This window comes from Dermacentor albipictus, chromosome 1, assembly GCF_038994185.2.
Source record: "Dermacentor albipictus isolate Rhodes 1998 colony chromosome 1, USDA_Dalb.pri_finalv2, whole genome shotgun sequence".
Lineage (NCBI taxonomy): Eukaryota > Metazoa > Arthropoda > Arachnida > Ixodida > Ixodidae > Dermacentor > Dermacentor albipictus.
The window spans coordinates 171844222-171867215 of record NC_091821.1 but is presented as its reverse complement, the minus strand read 5'-3'; the positions used below and the strand labels follow the sequence as shown (position 1 = coordinate 171867215).

The following is a 22994-nucleotide window of genomic DNA, read 5'->3' as shown; positions in this document are numbered from 1 at the left end:
TGTTGCAGTTCATGATAAGCAGACAATAGCTTTTTCTTTTAACACCTACTTCCACTCTAGCTTTACAATTGATGATTCGGTAATCCCCATTCTTGATTCTATTCCATACCCTCCAATCGACAATGTATCACTGTGTTCTGAGGCTGTACTTAACCTAATCTTAAACTTAGACACCAAGAAGTTGTGTGGTCCTGACAGTAAACGACAATTTTTCTCGTTGGATACTCTTTTTGGTGCAGCAGATATCTAACAATTATCTTTAGAAAATCTCTCTCAACCACCACCCTTCCTCCCTCGAGGAAACTTGCTTCGATTCTCCTTTTATTTAAGTCAAGTAACATTCAATTGTTATCTAACTATAGGCCCATCTCCTTAACACCACATTTATGCAAATTACTCGAACACATGATCTTTAAACATATTATGGAATTTCTTGGAACTAAAAAAATTTATGCACATTCCAGCATGGTTTTAGATGTGGCCTCAGCACTATAACACAACTGACAGAATTCGTTCACATCAGCGGCTCTTTAACTATATTTTTATAGACTTTGCAAAGGCCTTTGACACTGTCTCACACCCTAAACTTATGCACAAGCTATTTGTTAAACTAAAAAATGCATCCTTGGTTGGCTGGATATCGAACTTTCTATCCCAGCACTCATGTATGTTTCAACTCTACTAACTCACCCTTCATGCCCGTTTCTTCAGGGGTTCCCTAAGGCTCAGCACTGGGTCCTCTTTTATTCCTGCTTTATATTAATGATCTCCACCTACACACCTCAGTTGAAATACGACCTTTTGCAGACGATTGTGTTTTAACAAGGCCCTAAGACTAGGCTACTTGCATCGAACGCTGCGTCCTGCTCCTAAAAAAACTAAACTTCCAACATATAAAACCTTCAATCGCCCCATCCTCAAATATCGCTGCATTGTATGGAATCCATACAGACACTGTGATATCAAAAAATTAGAATCAGTGCAGAAGAAGCCAGTGCGTTTCGTTTGTAGGAGATGCGACAAGGACTTTTTGCCGTCTCTCTTTCCCTACTTGGTGTCACTCCTCTCGCAGAGCATCGCAAACTCCAATTCCTAAAATTCCTTCACGCATGAATTCTCCTCGTCTCTCCTCTAGATAACTATTTGACTTTTTCCAAACCCTAATCTACAGGAGTCACCATGCTCTAAATATTTCAACCATTTTTGCCCACACTGATGTGTGTAAATACAACTTTTTTCCATCAACAATTGAAGTTTGGAATTCATTACCCGGCAACATCCCTTCACTACCACTGAAAGAATTCACACAAGCTTGTTTATATATGTTTGTATGTTTGTTGGTCATCCCACTACTGCAATAGCCTCACTGAGGCTGCGGTATGAATGTATAAATAAATAAATAAATAAATAAATAAATAAATAAATAAATAAATAAATAAATAAATAAATATGGTGTTAGCAGCTAGGCCTTGTTTCTTGGTTTGGCTACTTGTCCAATGGCTGCTACTTTGTCCTGGTCAGCTTTGAGCCCTTTTGCAGTTATGCGACCCAGGAACTTCACAACAGACTTGTAAAAGATGCACTGGTCATAGTTCAGTTTGGCTCTAGCATTTTTCAGGGCTATTATTACATGTGTTGTGCGCTTCTTTAGCTGTTGGCTCACTTCTGCAAACACCAGGATGTCATTCCAGTGAGTTGAGAGTGTTTTGAATTATTTCCTGAATTTCGCTGACAATTTGTTGGAAAACCTCTGGCACTGCTGCGATGCCAAAAAGAACTCTCTTGATGCAGTAGCTTCCACATGGGGTGCTGAAGGCTAGATACTTTTGTGCATCTGATGCTTTCATTTGCCAGAATCCTTTCTTCAGACATAGAAGCATAAGCCTCTTGGCACCCCTGATTTGCTTCCAGTTTCTCAGTGGGTAACGCCACCTGTGAAGAACTTTGTTCCAGTGCTACCAGGCCGATGCAGACCTTTATCTTGCCCCTCTGTTTTACTATAGCCATTATTGTGCAATTTTGCTTTGTTGTTTCATAAAACATTTGTTGAGGCTTTCCAATACTGAAAATTGAGTTCGCCACTTCGAATGAAAATGTGCTAAGAACAAAATAATTAATGTAATGTTACTGCATAGACATTAATTTGCATTTAAAAAATACAAACAACTGTTTTGACACTGGCTAAATTGACACGTGCAATTAGCCAAGCATTTCAATTCAAGCATGAACCAACTAGCCCAAGCAAGAGTTTTACTTGAGCACAACACCACAGAGGACTCCCTCCTGGGTAGCGCTTCATCCTTCGCAAAAATGCCCTCCACAGAGTCGCTTGTGTGTAATTGTTCGAAACTGCCCTTTTGTATGTAGGAACGAATAATTAGGCGTTGAGTATGCCTGGGACAATGCGGCAGGAGTGTAGTAAACATGCACAAATGCTAATTAGGAAAACAGCTGCACTTACAAATGTCAGCAAGCACACCGTATACAAGTGGATGTTACAAGATTATCAAGAGATATTGCCACCACCTTGTGCGACATGCTGGCCCAATGCTCCCTCTGAATCCTTGACTGCATTCACCGTATCCGCCACCCTACTTCTCCACTGTATATCTAAGTATCTTTAATATGCATGCCTTTTTGGTGTCAATGTGAATATGGGATGAATTTTCTACCGATGCTATCCCAACAGCTGGTCTCACTGTGTTTGTGATGCTGCCACTGCCACCGCTACAGTGAACACTAGCAGATGACAGGGTGCAGAAGGACACCTTTAAGATGTGTTCGCCCTCCTGATTGGTTGAAGAAGCCTGTAGCTTCCATAGTGCTGCCAGAAACTTCTGAAACAGAGTTTAGGCCCAGTTAGGCTGCCCTTTCCCCCTTTTGGTATGCTTAACTTCACGGCAGACAAGCTTCACTGCCTAACGAAGCTGTATTGCAGTGAAGCTGAATTAAAAAAAAACACTCATCTTGTCAGTCCCTGCGAGGGAGACGCCTGCTGTGCACTGACGCAAGTCCTGCAGGACCTTTGATAAAGTTTACCTAATCCAATTACACTTCTAAAAGTCGAGTATTTTTTTAATGCAAATACCAAATAGCACAATATTCGAAACTACTACTGCGAAATTCAAATATTCACACACTACTTTTCAGCATTCCCATGAGCACTAAAGAATTGTGACATCCTATACTAAAGCAAATGATGAGAGAAGGGTGTCTGCTTAAATTAATGGCAAACACAAAGACCAGGGTGCGAGACCGGGCTAGTTGGTATTCCATGTTGAAGTGACTAGAGCAAGGATGGACAAGGAACACTAAAAAGGCGACAAGGACCATGTCCCGTGTCCATTCTTGTGCTAGTCACTTCAGCAAGGACCAGCACAGTAAAACTTTGTCTATGCCAGACTAGAGAATTAGTGCTGCTACAGATACCCAGTCGGGAAGCTCAGTGGAAGGCAAGTGGCCACTTCCTCACTCTTTAGCCCCATGAGTGACCGAGCTCTTTCTGTGCCCCTAAATGTCTTGTAGGGCTTCCTTAACGACAGGCTAAACTATTAGCATACTGTGCCTACATTACTCCTACAGTAAAAACCCTTAAGCCTAAACTTAAGGTTAAATAGGGCCTGTTTCTTAAAGACTGCATGAAATCTCGCCACAATCAGCCAAGTAGCTCTGTACAATTAACAACCACAGTGCTGGTTTCATGAGTTCCTCAATGTGCATCCCTAAGAGACATCATGGAGACAACGACATTAAGAAAACTGAAATGAATCTTACCATGGAAATGATTCTCCTACAGTTTCCCAGTCAACTTCAGATGACCTGAGTGCACGGAGCTCATGCATTCTGCAAACATGAAATGCTCAGTAACTCCCCCACTTCCAAAACACCCCTAACACTGTGCACAGACAAATCGGCATGGCTATGGTGTACTTGACTCCTGACTGTGCTAAGCAAGGATGCTTACTATAGTGGTATTAGGCAAAAATAATGGGCATAAAGGAAATTATTTGGCAATGTTCTTGAGGATATGGCTAGGCCATGTACACACACAATGTACAATGGACACCAGTACATACTACTATGATAACGTAATACAATAGAGATTTATTAATACGGCTGGTTGAATGGGTTGAACAAATGTCAGTCGAAAATGCCTACATAGCCAAAAATACCTGCCATAGCAAGATTTTCAAGCCAGAAAGACGGCTCACAATGAGTGATTACTCCTAGCAAAAAGACTGATAGAAATTTCTACAAGTCTTTCAGGAATATGTATAGGTTGTACGGGTCCTTCTACGAGTCTGATATATATTCCTACCTGACCCATAGAACTCTTTACCCTACTGGTAGGCAGCAGATAGATCTCACTGTGCTGACTGTAACAAAATGTATTAACCAAGGTGTACCACAGGGATCAGTTCTGGGCCCTTTGCTTTTCCTTTTATATATTAATGATCTTCCGGATTCTCTTAACTCCACCAACTGCGCTCATTGCATTTTATATGCAGATGACACAACCATATCTTCATCTGACAAATCTGTTACTACTCTTACTTCTAAATTAAATATTGCATTAAGTAACATTATAAAATGGTGTAGTAACAATTACTTAGTTCTTAATCCTTTAAAAACTAAATTTATGTTATTCAAAAGTGCTCAAAGGGCCTTAACTTCTATTCCTGAAGTAGAGCTTGGAATTCATTCAATTCCCGTTAGCACCGATGTCACTTTTCTTGGCATACATCTTGACCCTAACCTTACATTTCGCTCTCACTTCCAACATCTCAAGCACAAGACTGCATTTGGTATACGTGCATTAATCAAAGCTCGCCCTTTTTTTTTCTCGTGAGGCTCTACTAGCGTTATATTATGCGTTCATTCATAGTCACATTAATTACGGAATTGTTTCATGGGGCAACACGTACGCTTGTCACTTATCATCAATTCAACATATCCAAAATCAGTCAATACGCATTATCACTTCTAGCTCCATGCAATCTAATGCCTCTTTGTTACTTCGAGCGTATAATATCTTGCCTATTATTGATTTGTTCCAGCTTAACATACTCGTCTTACTCCACAGGTTGCTTCATAATAACCTTACGTTTCCGTTCATTGCAACTGACCTTTTGCAGAATAAAAATATGACCAGATTTGCGGCTAACAACAATTTCTTATTACCCATGGTTCATACCAATTACGGCAAAAAAACATCTTCCTTCGCTGCAATTTCTCTTTGGAATGAATTACCATCTACCATAAAATCCTGCACTTCTCTTGCAATTTTTAAAACTCACCTTAAGCATCATTTCCTGCGATAACTTAACTACGATCTGGCGGTGTACCTTTGACTTTTATCTCACATGTCATTTCTTGTATTTTACCCATGCTTTTTTCCGACTTTCTTTTATAACGTGCTTTTCCTGTTTGATTGTAAATGACATGTCTAATGATGTATTTGATCTGTAGATGTTGTTTTATAATACGCTAATTTGCTGTCTATTGATATCACCATCAATGTTGTTATTATTAACCGAGGGTCCCACTACAGTTCTTTGACTTTGGGACCCTCGTCTGTATATTCGTCATGTAATTACTTCTGTTTTGGAACCAATAAATCTGAATCTGAATCTGTCTACAAGACCAAATAGGATGATGTATCAGTCTTTTAAACCCAGAGAGAGATCATCATACAAAATACAGAAATCTAACTGAGGCACTGACAAAGCATGTTAGAAATAACACACATGCTGGTGCCCACCCGCTTGAAGAGATGTTCTTAAAAAGAACTGTATGTACAACCCCAAACGCATTGCCTGCCACATGAACAGATTAACAAACACAGTTGGGATAGTGGAGTATCAAATGAAAATGAACTGTGTAAACTGTGCAATTATCAAAACATTTTACAGCTTGTGTGCAGATATATTATTCTAAACATGTTTCAACGTAAATTAAAACACACGTTTTCAAAGCACTGCAGTATTACTTAGTCTGTGAAACTGCATTGGGGAAGTTGCATGAGAAAAGTATCAGTCCATTTTTGCAGCAGGTGTGCTCCAGTTCTTTCAATACAAAATTGCATTTACAAATTTTGCGAGACGGTTGTGCAACATTTAATGCATATCCAAAACAGGATTACTGATGCAATAAAGTTTATTTACAAAGGCAAAACAAAGCAGTTTCAAGACTGTAGACACTAACTGCAGCTCTAACATGTCAGCCTGAGTTTGTGAATGCCATAAATTAGACACTACCAACGTGATTTCATTAAAACTTCTTTCTGGGCTAGTTGGTGCATACTTGATTTCAAAATTATAACAGCGCTAACACATGCATCCACAAAGGAACAAGGACGAGACACAAGCGACATGACTACCAACATGACTAGGGCTTATTTTACACTCCATTATCTAAACAATAAGCAAGCAACTTTAGCCACATTTAAACAAACACATAAGAGGAAAAACACAGACTGAAGTACCAACATCACCATGCCCATTTGTGCTCACAGGTGCTGCATAGAACATCATGTCTAATTGGCACATGTTTTTATTATATTCCAACTTCATATGAAGCTATTTTCTCCAGACTATGCGCTTTTGCATTCGTCCCAAAAGTGTTGTGATATGTGACAGAACACAAGTGAGCTTGTGCAAAAAGAACAAACTGGCATGGCACACTGACAGGAAGCAAGGAAACAGGACAAGCATCGCTACTGGTACAAGATCTACAGCGATACATCAGAACATGACAATACAGCAATATTATTTAAGCAAAAGTGAGTACAGATCTGAGAACTTATTCAAGTAATAACATGGATTTACTATTATTAAAACCACATATTCATGAACAAAAACAGCCACACATCAAGCGCACATATTTCAAAATCAGAAGACACAATTATTCACTGGGTGCTAGTTCAACCACTGCACGTCGAAGTGTGTAAGAGAGTTTAACCTGTGTAGCCTTCACCACGTGACAGCGAAGAAGACTATCAGCAACAGGCTTCATATATAGTGTTTCGAGTTTTTGATTCAAACTGTAATACACTGTTCAAATAAAATTTTAGTTTGCTTGTTTCATTCTGCCACAGTTAACGGATAAACTTGCTTGCACCAGTAAAATAACAAAGTGAGGAAGAAGAATGCACGGTGTGAAAGTGATGCTGTTGTATCAAGTAACACAACTGCTCACTTAAGGCATCATTCAGCTGCTTTACATGCCTCTGCATACAGACTGAGAAGCTTTACCTCTTCACCATCTGCTAGTGAAGCACTGTTTGTTCACTATGATCACCCACTCAAGGCAGTCACTAGGTTAAGTAGGGTCCTTCGCTACATGTAAGGACACCGACCCGAAACCATGCATAAATCTTGTAAAATATTGTCATGTTTTGACTACCGCGACTGTTCATCAGCAGCTGCATCACTACTGCCAACATGCAGACCGTGCAATTCCCCAAGCACTTGCTCAATAAGAGTACAATAATGATGAGTGGCAAATTGGGCTAGCTGCTTCATAAGGAAAACAAGAAGCTATCGCAAGAAAAAATAAAAGCTCTAGAATTTTGATGGCTCTGGCTTGTTTAATATATTCAAACATCAAAAAGCCGATTCTTACAAAACGCCGTAAAGCGTGGTGCACTGTTACCAACTGCTGTTTTTTAAAGCTATAACCTGTTATTACCAGACATTCATGCACCATGGCTGAAGACATACTGTTCGTCGTTACCATGTCTTGAGCACGGGAATTAGTCTCTTTCATATAGGTTTGGTATTGTCGATACAAAAATATTGTGGTCTATTTCCATAAACACACAAAGGCGCATAACTTTGCTGGGTGTTACATAAACCAGTGGCTCTTCTCTTCTGACACAGACTGAAAGGTGCTTTGCATGGAGAATTTCAACAGGCAATAGTTTCTGGCATTGCCAAACTATACAAGGATTGGCTCCAGTAAGAATTCTACAAAAGGGAAAAACACACCTGAGAAGCTGATAAATGCGCTGTTGTTAGTCTTTGTAGTACGAGTGTAGTGGAGAGAGTGGAATGTTTGTTGGTTGATGACCATTTGGTAATATTCAGTGACACTTGTTGAGTCACAGCAACGGTTGTGGACTATAGCCTGTTTTTTACTTTCATCCAAGTTCAGGCACAGCTTTCCAGTACCTAATATTACGATTGGCCTGCAGGGGTACTTCTCTGCAAACTTAACTCAGCCTGCTGCAGTTGTTTCGATCGACCAGTGGGGGTGGCGTCCTTCAGAGAACCGGTGATGCCGACAGCGCTAACTGACCATGCACTTCCTTCGGAGAACTGGAGACATACAATCATCAATGTTAATCCACCACGCACCTCCTTCGGATAATCTGCGACGGCAGCAGGGCTGGCCACATATGGCGGACCATGTATTGTTGGTTGATTTGCCATGGCCTTCATGGTCTATTTGCAGCAAGAGAGCTTCTCTAAGAAAAGGTGTTTTGCGGTGCATTCCTTGGGCCCCAGGATTCGTCACAGTCTGCTGACACTCGTGGCGGCTACTGGAGAAGTCAGCTCTGGAATTAAGAGGCGCCGGCTGGGGTCAAGCATGACAACCTGGCTACGAGGACCCGCTCAACTCGGTGGGTTCTGGGAATCCAAAGTGCGTGAGTGTGCGAGCCCTCCCTCTCAAAGGCGGGCCGACTACGCCCCAAAGACTGTGGACGGTCCGATTGGACGAAGGTTGGACAGCAGTTTTCCCTCCCCTAGGGATCTAGGGAGGACAGAGGCCTTTTAAGCAGCAGTTTGTCGGCTGCTAGGTGTGTGCATAGTGCTTGGAGCTCGTGTAATCTATGCTTCGTCTTTCGGGCTCCATTTGGGAGTCATGCTAGACTGTTGAAATGCATCTCATGTTTTAATGTAAATATGTAAATAAATCTTGTACTCCTAGTTCTCGATGAGAGCAAGTTCCTCCCTAGAACCACGTCCCAAGCGTGGGTGAGTTGGATGACGGCATGGGCCAGCTACCACGTAGTTCATGCCTGACTACAAACCTTACAACTGGATGCCAGCGGTGAGATCGTCCTACAACTCCAACACTAACAATACTGTCTGCTGACCAGCTCTCCTCTCCTGTACACCAAGAAAACGGACTGCTTCTGGTGAAAGATTTAAACTAGCTTTAGCTGCCTGTAACTTTCGAGCAAGTACATAACATTAAAATATTTGTAAAGGAACACCATTAGCTCCGCTGACCAGTTTCACGAAAAGTCTATTTCCGCCTTCAAATACATATGAAGAATGCGACCAAAGAAGTCCTAGTTTAGCCACACTTTTAGGAAGATACAGAATTTGGTGTACATTGTATGTCACTGCACCCAATCCTTACAAAGACCGTGTTCTCACAACAAACTGAGAAGAAGATCAGATGATCTCATTATGTCATCTGAAGAGATGGTATCCAGCAGAAGTATATTAGCGGTGAGGGCTTACGGAGTCGCCATATGTCGGAAGCACCTCCCTCGTGTAGTATGAGGAATCACGCGCCGCACTCCTCATAGGTTTCGCTTACGGCAGCCCTCCTGGACATTTATGTAAGTACTCTCGAAAAGAGGGTAGTTTTTGATTGTCGATATAATAATCTTGGGCAAACTGAAAGCACAGAATTGTTTACAGACGCAATCTCTTTACAGAATACGTACAGTGAACGCCACTGCGCATGATCGCCGCGATGGAGTCTCCCGAATAGGCTTCTTGCGTGAAAGGTAGGCAAACATTGAGAGCAAATTATGTGAAATATGTTCTTGTACTGGGCTGTCTGTGTAAAGAAACGGAGCGCAACAGAACGAAGCCTCAATGCAGCGATCGCACGGGCTCATAGCGACCGATTGCTTGTCTGCATGCATGTCCGCGTACAATGTTTTGTTTTCGCACTGTGCTATGAGCTTTAGGCCACAGCGTACAAGCACTTGACTGTACACAAGCAACCATTGCTGCCTGGATGAGCTGTTCAACATTTATTTCGTTACATCTAGAGACTTCGATGCCTATGGCAACTTTTGATGTACCGTCGGGACGATTCAATCATTTCTTTTTCTAAATTCTTGGACATTTTAATATCATTATGTGTAAAGTTGCATCGCACTTTATGTCTATCAATCTTCTCAGCGAGTAATTTTGGGCTATTTATTTTTTTAATCAAGCACATTCATTGTTTGGTGTTAACACAAGCATGAGCATATGCCATGCCTTTATTTAATGTGCTTCCTACCATTCCCTTTCCATTCCAGTGAACTTGCGAGTACCTAGCATCAACCAGTTCATACACCAGAGCTTCATGACATCAGCCGGGTAGCGCGCCCAGGCGAGCGTATCAGTGGGCGCTTCCTGCTACTCACCGAACATCGCAGCCCCGACGCCATAGCAGAAACCATCCTCGAGGAAGTGCTTGCTGCACACCTGGGTTGTAGCCAATGGCTGCTTGCCAGTTCTAAGTTTCGTGATCCAAGCTTCATGCAGTTTTTTGTCCTGTGGGCACGTGTGAATCCTGACACCGGGCTCCGTTGCGTACGCCCGACACCTAGCGGTAGCCTACCATGTTGGACACCTTCAAAGGCAGCCACTACCTATTATAGTGCTTTCAAGTGTTGTCAAGCAGACACCCGAAGCGGGAAAACCTCCCCGCTTAATCAGAACTGCAGCACAGGTGGGACTTGGAACTTTCGCTTTCAGTTTGTTTCGGCGCTACCGAAACAGCGGACGATGACGCTGCGTCCATGTGATCCCTCATACCATGTCACGCCTATGGCAGCACCAGCTTTTGCAGTGGTGGAGCTCGCCCCCAATAGATACCTTCCACAAGCAAACTAAAATGTCTGACATACTTATCCGGCAAACAGCCATGAAAGCATGGTAATGAATAATGAAGAACCCACCACTTCCATTCACTAGCTTTCCAGATTGTGAAGTCTGATAATCTTCGTGGTGTACGTGTGAACAAATTAGGTGGCTTGATTGCCAATAACCTCCTGTTTAAGGTGGGTGTACTAGGGCAGCCATCTTGCGAGTAGTTCATATTCCCCCACCAGGCGACACCACTGAGTCATGACTGAAGGGATGCTCTTTGCCAATGCAGTGCAGCGTTCGCTCGGAGCAGGACACGCCTGCATGTATTGGAAGTTTATCGAACGTTGTCGATGCTTCCATCCATTGTCTGTTGTCACCGATGCTTATGAAATCTGATTGTATGAGCGATGCGAATTGTCTAGTACTTACTGGAAGACAGGCGGGAAGCAGGGATTACTCTGGAGCCTTTGATGACTCATGTATAAAAGCCGACGCGTTTCGCCACTGATCAGATTTCGACAAACGCCGACTGTGTTCGCCGCTATCGCTGTGCTTCGAGTGCAACTTGCTTTTGTGGGCACAAGATCGCCAAATAAAGTCTGTTTCGTCATTCACAGTTTTGCAACTGTTTTCTTCACCGTCACTACTACGTGGAATACAATTGAATAGTGTGACAAAATCCTTCACACCATGAAGCTCACTGCAGGTTGCCTTTCCAGTGCCACTTGATCAGTGTGTATTTAGGAATCTCAGTAGCGTGAAGGAACACAACACAAAAGAAAAGCAGGGTAGTGTGTCGACCTCAGTGTCTCCGCGACAATGAGACATTACCGGGAAAACGAATGTGTCCGTGTCCTGGGTTCTTTTTCTCCTTTCCTTGTATTTGCGACCGTCTGCCTGGTCATCCCGACGCACTTATCACATGCAGATGACAAGGCGAGGATTTTATTTGCGGTTGTGAGAAGAAAAGGCTGAGGGAAGTTTTGCTGGCCTGACAATCCGGATGGCTGACAGCTGAACATCGGCCAGCAGGAGTATAGGGTAAATAGTAGAGAGGAGGGAAAGTGATAACTCAGCGCACTCTCGCATTCCAAAGCCAGTGCTGTCTTGTTCCATGCGACATGCAGGCCATGGACAAAAGCGCGTACGTGTGCCTTCGTCTGCTGAGAGGGTGCTGTTCTCGTATACGTCGAAAATTTGAAGGTATCTCGTCAAAAAGGCGCATTCTTGTAGAGCAAATTTCGCTATTGCTGCTTTCTTCCTCTTTTTTTATTTGAAGACTTTGCTAAAGCAGGTGTTTGTCTTCTTTATTGATATGTGATGTAATTTTTTCACTCTATTACATTCCTAGCTTACTTCAAGGTCGTAAAAACTCGCTACAATAGATTGAGGTAAAGAAAAGTGAAGATAAAGGAAGCACGTAACGATGTTCTTTGTCACTTTCTCGACACGTATGGTATTGCGCAAGACAACACATGAACGAGACACTATAGCTAATAAGGCTGTATTTCGGATTCCGTCATTATTTACATGTTTCGGGAGGAGGGGGGTATGAGCTAGCGAGAAAAAACACAAATAGACGGGGCATTTGCAATAAAGCTGGCCACGAGGCTCCCTTTTAATCTTTCTCGTTCGTTGATTTCGGGACCCTCGTCTGTATACTGTATGTACTAAACTGATGTCTTATTATGTATTTATCATTATCAACATATGAGCTGCTCTTTTTTGTGCGCTTCGTCACATGTTCTCTCCTTGACGTTACTTATTATGACAATGCAATATGCAAAACTTTTTGCAATAAGTTCGCGCTCGACTTTTAGGGAAGTGTTAGAATAGTATATTGAAAGGCGAAATTGCACATCAGGTTTGAATAGTCTGCCAAAAGATGTCGTAATCGATAAATATGATCTCCGCGGCGTTCGTTTTTCGGAATGGTCGGCTGTTGCCGAGTTTTCTTTAGAAAGTAGGGTGTTTTAGGGCCGCCAACTCCCATATATTTGCAAATCGTCTGTTAGGTTCGTTTGTAGTCACAAAGCAAATCATAGGGCGTGTGCGATCCACACTTCAGCAGTGCGTACTCAGGTCGATTTTATACCGAAACACGGCCAGGGCGCACGTGCGCAAATGACAAAAAAGAATGTATCGATTAGAAACGTGCGTCAAAATAGGCAGGACCCCATTATCTAAAACACGACACCTACAAGACAGAGTGGAACCTTTGACAGCATTTTCTTTCTCTCTCTTCGGGACTAGACCTTGAGGTCAGCTATTACAATTTTTGTATCCAAACAAAGGACAAAGGAAAGAGCGTACATACAACAAAAAACCCATAGTACACAGCACACGTTCATCACAGTAATATATATATATATATAAATATAAAGGCTAGGTCGCTTGGCAGTGTTCTTGCCCAATTTCAGATATATTTCAGATAAGCAGGCATGAAACAAGCCATTGGCTCCACAATCTTGTTAGTAGAATATGATTCGCACATATTTCACATGTGCTTCCTTTGTCATGTCAATCAGAGTTCACAATGCTTCAAACAAGGGTGATTTTGCAGATCGCCGCCATCAAAATGCAGCTGGTACGACCTGGTGTCGAACCAGTGACCTTGACTTCAGCAGCGGACACGTGGGTCACAAGAGTCGATAACATTTTTCTAAAAAAATATGGTGAAGAAATTCTGTTGGACACACGTTCAAGTATCATCACACTGAGCGCGTCTCTGGCTTGGACACACCAGTTAGTGCTGCTGACAGGTGACAGCCGTGTCATAGCTAATTTCTGAAACCTCTGATGAAAAGTATTCCAGCGCTGGTCATAATTCATCCGTGTCGAGGACCATTTTGTCGAGGCTGTCGGCCCTTTCACCATAATCGTGTGAGCCGTGACCGAGGGGTGTCGCGGAGTGAATGGCCGATCACAACAGCCCGTCCACCAGCTCGAAAGGGGGCAGCTCATCGGTGCCCATTGAAGAGGCCTTGGCCGCTCAGCAGGCGCAGCTCCAGCTCGAAGTCCCAGGCTCGCCAGGAGGATCAAAAGGCCAATCACAACAACGCGTTATCCTTTATTCTATGCTAGTCTTATCCACCGCTCATGTCCAGCTGATCCTGCTGATAATGTGAGCGGACCGTCGCTCTAACCACTGACCAAGCGCTAAAAGCAGGAAAAGGCATTATCATCGGAAAGGCATCGCTACATAATACCGGCCCAGGCCAATGGGTGAAACCACGTGGTGTGGATGGGGTGCAATTTGTTCTCTACAGTCTCGTCTTACTGCGCGTTGAGTACTACATCATGCGTGCTTTTCGCGTTGCTCATACAATCAGATTATATAAGTGTCGGTGACAACAGACAACGGATAGAAACATCGATAATGTTCGAGAAATTTCCGATACATGCAGGCGTGTCCTGCGCCCGGTGAAAAGCGGTCACAGGTGAAAGATAAACAAGTACACGTGTCAACACAACTCCATTCCACTGTGTTGCGTCGACGACTGAACAGAAGTTTCACGGAGTCATTTTAGTGCACCATGGGTGAGGCCTCCTCCTTTCTTCGGTCACACAGGCGGCTCTCATGCTTGGCTGGCACGTGCTTTCGCCGTGGCTGCTATGCACGTGCTAGCCCAACAAAAGCAGGAAACAGCATGTCTCGCGGCCTTGGCTATGCCTCTGGGAGTGGTTCCTCTAACTATTCAGGATGATTTACAGGCATTGGGGGGGAGTCCTGGGGCGCAATCTTATAACGGTTCCAAATGCGAACCGGGGCCGCTATTGTGGACATTCCGCCATTTTCTCCAAGGCGTGACATTGACGCGACGCATTCAAAATGACACTGATAGCCTCGTTTTGCTTTCGTAACGTGACGCAAGCTTGACGTTTTGCCTAAGAAACTGAAATGAAGGCATCTAACCTAACGTTCTTGATAAAGCAAAGCAGTTTTCCTCCCCAGTAAAAATAAAGCAGTTAGCTCAAAGCGTACGATTATGCTGTCGAAAACTCTTCTCGCTTCCGTCGTCTGCTGTGTACAAGTCGTCCTCTGCTTCATTAGCTAGGATGCGTGTACCCGGTAAACGGAATCAGTCATCGTACGTTGGTGCCAACGCGCTTGTTTTCTACCTCGAGGCAATGTACCCGACCGACCAGTGGTCATGAGCACACATTCTAGGCCGTGTTATCGCTATATCGCGAAATGCAAGTGACTCAGACCAACTCGGCTGGCTGAGAAACGGCCGTATATCACCGATAGCGTTGCGCGCGCCAGAGATATCCGCTAGCGCGACGCAAACGCTGGCGCTTCCTTCTCTTGTTCAGTTCGCTGGTCACTCGCACCACTGGAGGAAACTTCAAGGCGCCGCCTTGCGTGCATTCCTTCTTATAAATTAAAAAGACGCCGTTGTCATAACTTTTGATTGTGCGAAAAGGCATCAATCTTGATTACAATACAAACGCAGCTGTGGAAAGCGGACAACGTTGCGCAAAGTCTGTTATGTTCAACCAATAATATTTCGTATAAATGCATTATCTTAAAAAATGATGGCCCAAAACACAAACGCCAACCCCACCTGAGAGCGATGCAAATACTATGAGCACGCATTATGAACAAAATATTTTCATGGTGCCAAACAATGAGGAAAATATGGTGATACGCATTCCTCTCTCCCGCCATTGCATATGGCTGCTCATTACCATAATTTGCGCGGCTCGTCGCACCACGAATTATGGCAGAAAATCTCTGCAGTGATGGCCCAGCGCAACGTCACACAACGTCAAATTGACGTTTACGAAACGGCCTTTCCTGTGATGCTCCCCACAGCGCATTCCTTCAGCCAATCAGCAAGCTGGCACGGCGCGTATCTTGGATCCCCACCACGTAGTCGCGAAATTGCAGAAACATGGCACTGGCTTCTGTATGCTACCGTTCACTTTCTTTTTGAAGCGCTAACGTCGCAATATAGCTGCCAAGGACCAAAAAAATGTATTAGTCGATAAAATTTGTAGCTCCACGTCACGTTTCGTTATCTTGATGAAAACACAAAATTGCATTTTGCAGATCTTCCATTTCCTGGCCCAAATTTCAAGGCACGTGAGCTCTTGACAGCCAATCGGAGAGTCAACATGGTGGATAATGGCGGCCGTGCAGCCGCCATGCGTGTCGAGAATGGCACCCCGGTTCGCTTCACCGCTTACGTCACTAAATAGGCCACTCCTAGGCCGGATGTGGAAGACACGACCAATAAACGAGAGGGTGCCGCCTGTGAAGGGTACATCATCATATGACGAGTTAAGTATTGCAGAATGTTTTTTCTTGCTCAATAAATATGAACTATTATTTAAATATTGTCCAGAAAGTTTTAAATTATCGTCGCGGGTTGATATATTCTTTTATGGTACATTAGGCAACATATTATTACCATTTGTTTAATTGTTCGTCGCCAGGTGGTAATCCACGCGTTAAAAGTTGTTACCACTCGAATCAAATCGAAGCGCATTACACCTATACAACACACATAGATACGGACAGACTATAGATCTGGCACACTAATACGAATACACTATGACACTAATAAAAAGAATACTCTAGTAAACTTGTACAAGCATAATAGCACAGATATGCCCAGAATAGAACTAAAAGAAATTTTATCAGTTTATCAGTTGTATCGTTTCATAATGACATAGATAAAAACTGATAGAAGTTTTATCAGTTTATCCTATCAGGCTTTTTGCTAGGGTACAGTATATCCCTATTCTAACGTGTGGTACAATCATATACAAAGCCACATTCATGGCGTTCACAACCATTCGCAACAGCCTACTGTCAGAGTTGGCCGATACAGCACAAGGAATCTGACGTCATCGACATTGTAAGGTGGTGCAGAACAAGTTCTTGCGTAGCATGACTCTGGTTAGTAGCATGACTTTAAGTTTGATTATGAAAGTTTATTCAAAAGATACAATATTTTACATAGTAAGCTAGCAGCGACAAGTAGCAATGCATGTCTTTGGCCTTTTGGAGAATTGCATGCATCACATATTGAGCTAGCAAAGTGTTCAGTCTAAATATGGGCCATTCCATTTGTCATTGCTGCAAGGTCGTTTGATAAATGCAAAATATCAAAGGCACAATCGAGGATGACATGTTTTGGTCCATACCCAGTGATTAAGTGGTATATGAAAGTGATGATGATAGACAATAAGTGTAAATAAATTTTTATTCTGTTAAAGTTTCCTGATTTCACCTTTTTCTGATTGCAAGAATCAGAGGTATACTGCATCTTTCCTGCTAAAATATGGGGTGGTCATTAGATTTCTGCTCTATTTAGAAGATCTAATGTAATTTCTATATTAGTTTTCTACTTTGAACTCAAAGTACGGGTGCACATAATTCCACCAATTTCATTGATCTCGTAAGAATCAAATTAACAGAAGTCGACTGTATGAAAAATCTGCTATTTCTCTTGTGTCCATAAAAATGAGCAGTAATGTGAATTGTCATGTACCTTGTCTTCTGCGACAACAGCTGGCGAGAGCTCTCAAATGGATCTGAAATGGTAAGGTACAGAGCCAGGCTAGGACACTTCTCTTGTAGATGTAGGGGCAGCTTGAATGAAGCATTTAATCTGTGGTTAATTTAATCCACTGTTGACTTGAACTCTATTGACTATGTAATAAGCATATTACATATTCTTTCTGTTACCTAGTGAGTGTGTTTGAGGGAAAGACTCATGTAGCAACAATGCGCAAGCTAGATTTGTAAGCACATGGTGTTGGTGATGACCACGTTTGGCGGCCTGTGTATTGTTGGTTGATTTGCCGTGGCTTCGTGGTCTCTTTGCAGCAAGAAGAGCTTCTCTAACAAAAGGGTGCTTAGCGGTATGTTTTTCCTCCAGCCCCAGGAGTCGTCACAGTCTGCTGACACTCGTGGCGACTGCCGGAGAAAGCCAGCTCTGGAATTAAGAGGCGCCGGCTCGGGCAAGCGTGACCACCTGGCTACGAGGACCAGCTCAATTCGGGTCCTGGGAAACCAAAGTGCGTGTGTGAGTGTGCGAGCCCTCCTCCTCAAAAGGCGGGTCGACTACGCCCCAACGACTGTGGACAATCCGATTGGACTAAGGCTGGACAGGAGTTTTCCCTCCCCTAGGGATCTAGGGAGGACAGAGGCTTTTTAAGCAGCAGTTTGTCGGCTGCTAGAGTGTGCTCGTGAGTGGTATGCTTGTGCTCAACAAGCAGTGTGCTTGGAGCTGTGTGCTGTATGTTTCATCTTGCGTGCTCCATTTGGGAGTCATGCTCGACTGTCGAATATGTCTGTTGTTCTAATGCAAATTTGTAAATAAATCCTTGTACCCCTAGTTCCCAACGAAGAGCCCAGGTCCTGCCTACAACCCCAAACACAACTCTGACAGTACACGAGGCACATTCACGTTCAGTTCGTGACTCAGATGCACCATCACTAGCACAGCATAGTTTCCATTCAGGCTGGTCTACCTCTACATGATGTCCATTTCTACCTTATCCACAATAAAAATGCAAAACAAGTGCTTTGATGCACCACAGTCAGGTGATAGAGGGTTGTAAGGTTAATGTAGCTATTGGTATATTGAAGGCCATAGCACATCGTGAGGGATTTGCAACATAGGTACATAAAAAAGTAAATCACTTTTGTGCGCTTGACACTTTATGCCAAGATGTTTCTGTTGGTACGCAGTACCTCGTGCAGTAACCAAAGGGTTGGCATGTGCTGCATGCTGGTGTGCAGAGATGGGAACGGAGGGTGGGGTGGGGACAAACTAATTAAATCATAATTCTGTGTGTTGAGAGATTATTATGCATTCCTCAGTCCAGAGGAAGGACTTTTGGGATAAAGAATAGAAACACCAAACTATAAACATTGCAGGCGTGAAGCTGTCATTGCCGTGGTGTTGCTTTAGTTATCCTTGTCCAGTTCTCATGGCTACACTAATTAATTGTGAACATTCTGTTGATGTTACTGGTGACCAAATTTCCATTTGGAGGAAAATTTCTGGTGGAATTTTAAACACATTCATGCTCAACATGGTAACCAATGAGTCTTTACACTGTTACATTATAAAGACTTCATTTTAGTTTAACATACAGTTTGTCTTCTACAAGATAGCAGAAATCACCAATATTTAGCTGTTTTAGCAGGGGCATTCATATTCAATCAATTCCACCCTTCATCATTGGCTCACATGCTGCAGCACCTTGTCAGTACCAAATCACCCACTCACTGCAATATACAATAATAAAGGAACTGAAAATAAATGAAACTGTTATAAATATGACCCCTACTCTTCCTCAGTTTGTTCCACTTGGCAGAAATAACCCATTTTCAAAAAATGAAGCTTACTGAAAATTTGCTCTAAACATCTTGATCTCATAACTTAAAGCCTGTAAAACTTTTTGTTGGGCTAGTTGGTGCATTACTGAAGTACTATAGCGCCAAACAGACGACACAGGAAGAAGAGACACGGACGAGCGCTTCCGTGTCTCGTCCGGGCGCTCGTCCGCGTCTCTTCTTCCTGTGTCGTCTGTTTGGCGCTATAGTACTTCACTTAAAGCCTGTAATTGGTATTAATATGCCACTTGTCTATAACACACCATAACTGGACACTAATATACATTAATCAATTTTTAGCTCTTTTTACTGTGATGTAGTGCTTGAGAAAGCAGCCCAACTGCTATGCACGTTCAAACCAGCTAAACTGAAGACGTTCATGCTCAACCTTTGATAAGGTGAAATTATTAAGTCCCTTGAACTTTCCTTTAAAAAGGCTACTCACAACTTGCATTTGATGCTATTGCTACACACAGTTCCACTTGGACAGAAAACTTCTGGAAAAAGAAAAGAAGACAAACTGTAGCTGAAATAAAACTGACTTACATGCAGATCAGGTGAATAGAGTCAAATCTGTTCCACTTCCGCTTCCTATTCACAGCCTGAAGTCCCTGCTGTCTCAAGGTCCTAAAGTTGAATGAGGGTACAAAACAGCATGGAACAATCATGTATACATAATTCCTACGGTCTTATCTAGAATCTATGCATTAGCCTAATGTGTATTTTTAGCATAGTCACAACCACTCAATCAAAACATGTGGCAAGCCAAGTGTGCTGTCAGATTTCAGAGGCCATGCATTACAAATGTTTGCTTGTGCGACAGATGGTGCCAAACTCTTCGGGTCGTGTGAATAGCGATTTACCAGAACGGTGCATGTTTACATTTGCAGTTTATACAACCACCACTTGTCGTTCACTTCGAATATAGAGGAAACGATTCAGCACTGACATGAAATATTGATGAAATGCTGCAAACCATACAGATTTTTGCATATGAGCAGCATTTCATCTCACTGAGATGAGCTGATATGAGCAGCTAGCCTTTGCAAGTGGCTCTTACTGGTGATTTTAGTATAGCAGGTTCTCACTTTTTGTGCTGCGTTGCTACTTCCCCCTTCTTGAGTGTGCACCGTAAGAAGTGAAGAGTGGTTCATTTCATATCACTATAGCCAGAACTTAACTAACCTGATTGAATATGGCAGTGCACTTAAACACAAGGACACAACACAGAGTGAACAAACATGAGTGCTGTACTACAACTGTTGTTTCAAGCACTCTTGCCTGAATGTGTGCATTCAAGTGTGCTACCTTCAAGCACATGGAGGAAAGCTAGGGCGTCTAGCACATGACTGTAGAGTTTCCAATGCGTTACTTGTGCTTACGCTACGGTAGTGGAGTTGCCAGTACTCTTGCCTCGAAGCCAGTGCGTCCTCAACTCATTAACGCCCACTGTACTAGAACTAGTACACTTAGTTTTGCATCCCTACCTCTTGAACAGCCAAATGTTTCCTTTTGGCTATTTCCATTTCTTGTACCCAGACACCGCACGCACACACACACTAACAGAGTGTAGAATGTACTGTTTCATCCATATCTAAAGCCATTGCGCCCAATCCAGCAAACCTGCGGACTAGCAACTAATTGGGATGTGTACTAGCTTTTTATTTAATTTTGTTTGCCTGCTTTATATATCTGTGTTGTGCTTTTTACGGTGTTTAGTACATATGTTGAGCATGTTAGAAACAAACCGTCGAACCTACGAGTTCCTTCCAAAGAATGGTACAAGCATTAAAAATTTGGTGTACATGATATAGCACACCGGGTGGTAGCAGTTAATTGGCCGTTTCACGAAAGCTTCTATTCCAGCATATGCATTGAATGTGCATAATTTTTTTAACCTTATTTTTAACGGTTACGAATTGGAGCCTTTTCTTTGTACTGTTTCAGCATGGATGCAAAGATTTTCTTTGGAAGGAAGCCATTTCATTGCATGCACGATGCTCTAGATGCAGTTGAGAGTGCAGAAACATAGAAGACACTGATATCATGATTGTGCCGCCAGAACCAGCTGAAGATACGGATAAGGAGGAAGGTGACGATGACAACACCAGTGCTTTTGCTGTGAACGACATCTGCGGTTAATGTAGGTTAGCAAAGCCTGCAACAACTTTCTATCAAAATGGTTTCATTGCAATAGCATTATTGAGGACACCTTCGCCGCACTCGCAATGTTGGCGTTGCCCTTGCCGTGCTTGCTGGTTGTCAATATATGCGTTTGGATGCTGATGGTAGATAGTCACGGTCATTACCCCAAAAAGTTAAAAAGCAGCTTCAATGCCGATTTTGTCGTACCCAAGCATCCTGGAGATGTAGAAGTGTACGGCTACTTTCTGCCTCGAAAAAAATACACAGAGATGGAAGCCCAATGACAAGTGCCTTGGCCACTGAAACTCCATGTGCCTAGTATACTAGATGTAGAACGTCATTATAACTTGAGAACCAATAAATATTTCTCAATAATTCTTTGAAGACATGATATTTGAGCTATTCTTCCACTATTTACAAAATTTGATGAAAATCGCCCTGGAAGTTTTATTATGGGTCATAATGGGTTAAAGGTTCGTCATATATCCGTTGCAATGCACTTTGAACTGCAGTGAATGTTAAAGGGGGCATGACACGGTCACCCAACATTTTGCGGTTTTCCACAAGAAATTCTAGTAGAGCGTCTATTTTGGCTATACATGTGTAATAAGTGGGCGGTAAAAACACATTACTGTCCAAAATATGAGCAAGAACTCACTGGCTCTAAGCCCCGACCTCCGGCGCCCACTGCCATTTTGAAACACCATGTGCGGCGTCATCCGCTTCATGCAAACGAGCCATCGCCTGCTACAAAATCCACCACCGCACCACGCGAAGGTAGAGCACAGCTGCCATTTGTTGCCATATTCGCTCCAGATATCACCTGCCATATCTTCTACAATGCCAACTTCGCATGATCAAACAAGCAACAAATCTGAGCAGCAGAAGCAGCGATGGTGCTACGGATTTTGATTTCGACTTCATCGCCTCCAGCTCATTGATGAAACATGGCCTCGGAGATATGCGCTGTCAGATTTGTCAGGCGTAGCTGTAGGAAGGAGCTTGACTCTTCGTCAGGACTTAGGAGAGCAGGATTTATTTACATTATTTACATCTTAGACAAGACATACATCGACAGTCTAGCGTGACTCCCATATGGAGCCCGCAAGACTAACATACAGCAAACAGCTTACGAGCACACAGCTCACGAGTACATTTCGAGCATGACAACGAGCACGCAGCTCACTAGTACATTTCATGCATGACAACGAGCACACAACGAGCATGCACTAGCAGCCGACAATCGCTGCTTGTATCCTCTCAGCTCGACGCCATAGTTCGACGCCATTGAAGATGACCCGCCCTTTTGGAGGAGGCGAGCTCACATACACGTGTTGCACAGGTTTCAGTGCCGCACACACACACACAGGTCTAAAGGTCCGGAGCCGACGTCAGAGGGGCTTCGTAGAACTCTGCTCCGTCCCGGGTGGCCCGCCGGGTAGCACATTTCTGAGCTGACCCCGCGCCACGTGGCTGCCGGTCATTCGCAGGTCTCTGAAGTGCGCCCCGTCCGATTGGATTGGAACACATGCAGCGGGCTGAAATAGCTGGCACGTTGTCACCCCGTACGGCCATTCCTAACAGCTCCTCCATGGCCCGGAAAATCTCGCCTGGCCAGTGCTGGCAATCGCTGGGCAGGAAGAGAATGGCTGGCGAGCAAGACG

General features: G+C 43.3%; 1 protein-coding gene across 5 annotated transcripts in view; it reads right to left on the bottom strand.

The window, feature by feature from the left end:
• Positions 1-22994, bottom strand: part of LOC135905755 (transcription termination factor 1-like) — a 145828-nt gene that overhangs the window by 19139 nt on the left and 103695 nt on the right. Inside the window, exons 9-11 of one of the 5 annotated variants that reach the window (XR_010565472.2) lie at positions 19732-19812; positions 17330-17372; positions 3775-3843 (exon numbers count right to left, since the gene is read on the bottom strand). Coding sequence is in view for 4 of the 5 variants with exons in the window: in XM_065436789.1 (XP_065292861.1) it covers positions 17575-17845; positions 19732-19812 (352 nt within the window). In the remaining variant the exon portion in view is untranslated. Of the gene's footprint in view, positions 1-3774; positions 3844-17329; positions 17373-17417; positions 17846-19731; positions 19813-22994 lie in introns of those variants that run through there. The other 4 variants (XM_065436788.1, XM_065436789.1, XM_065436787.1 and 1 more) reach the window with 4 other exon arrangements.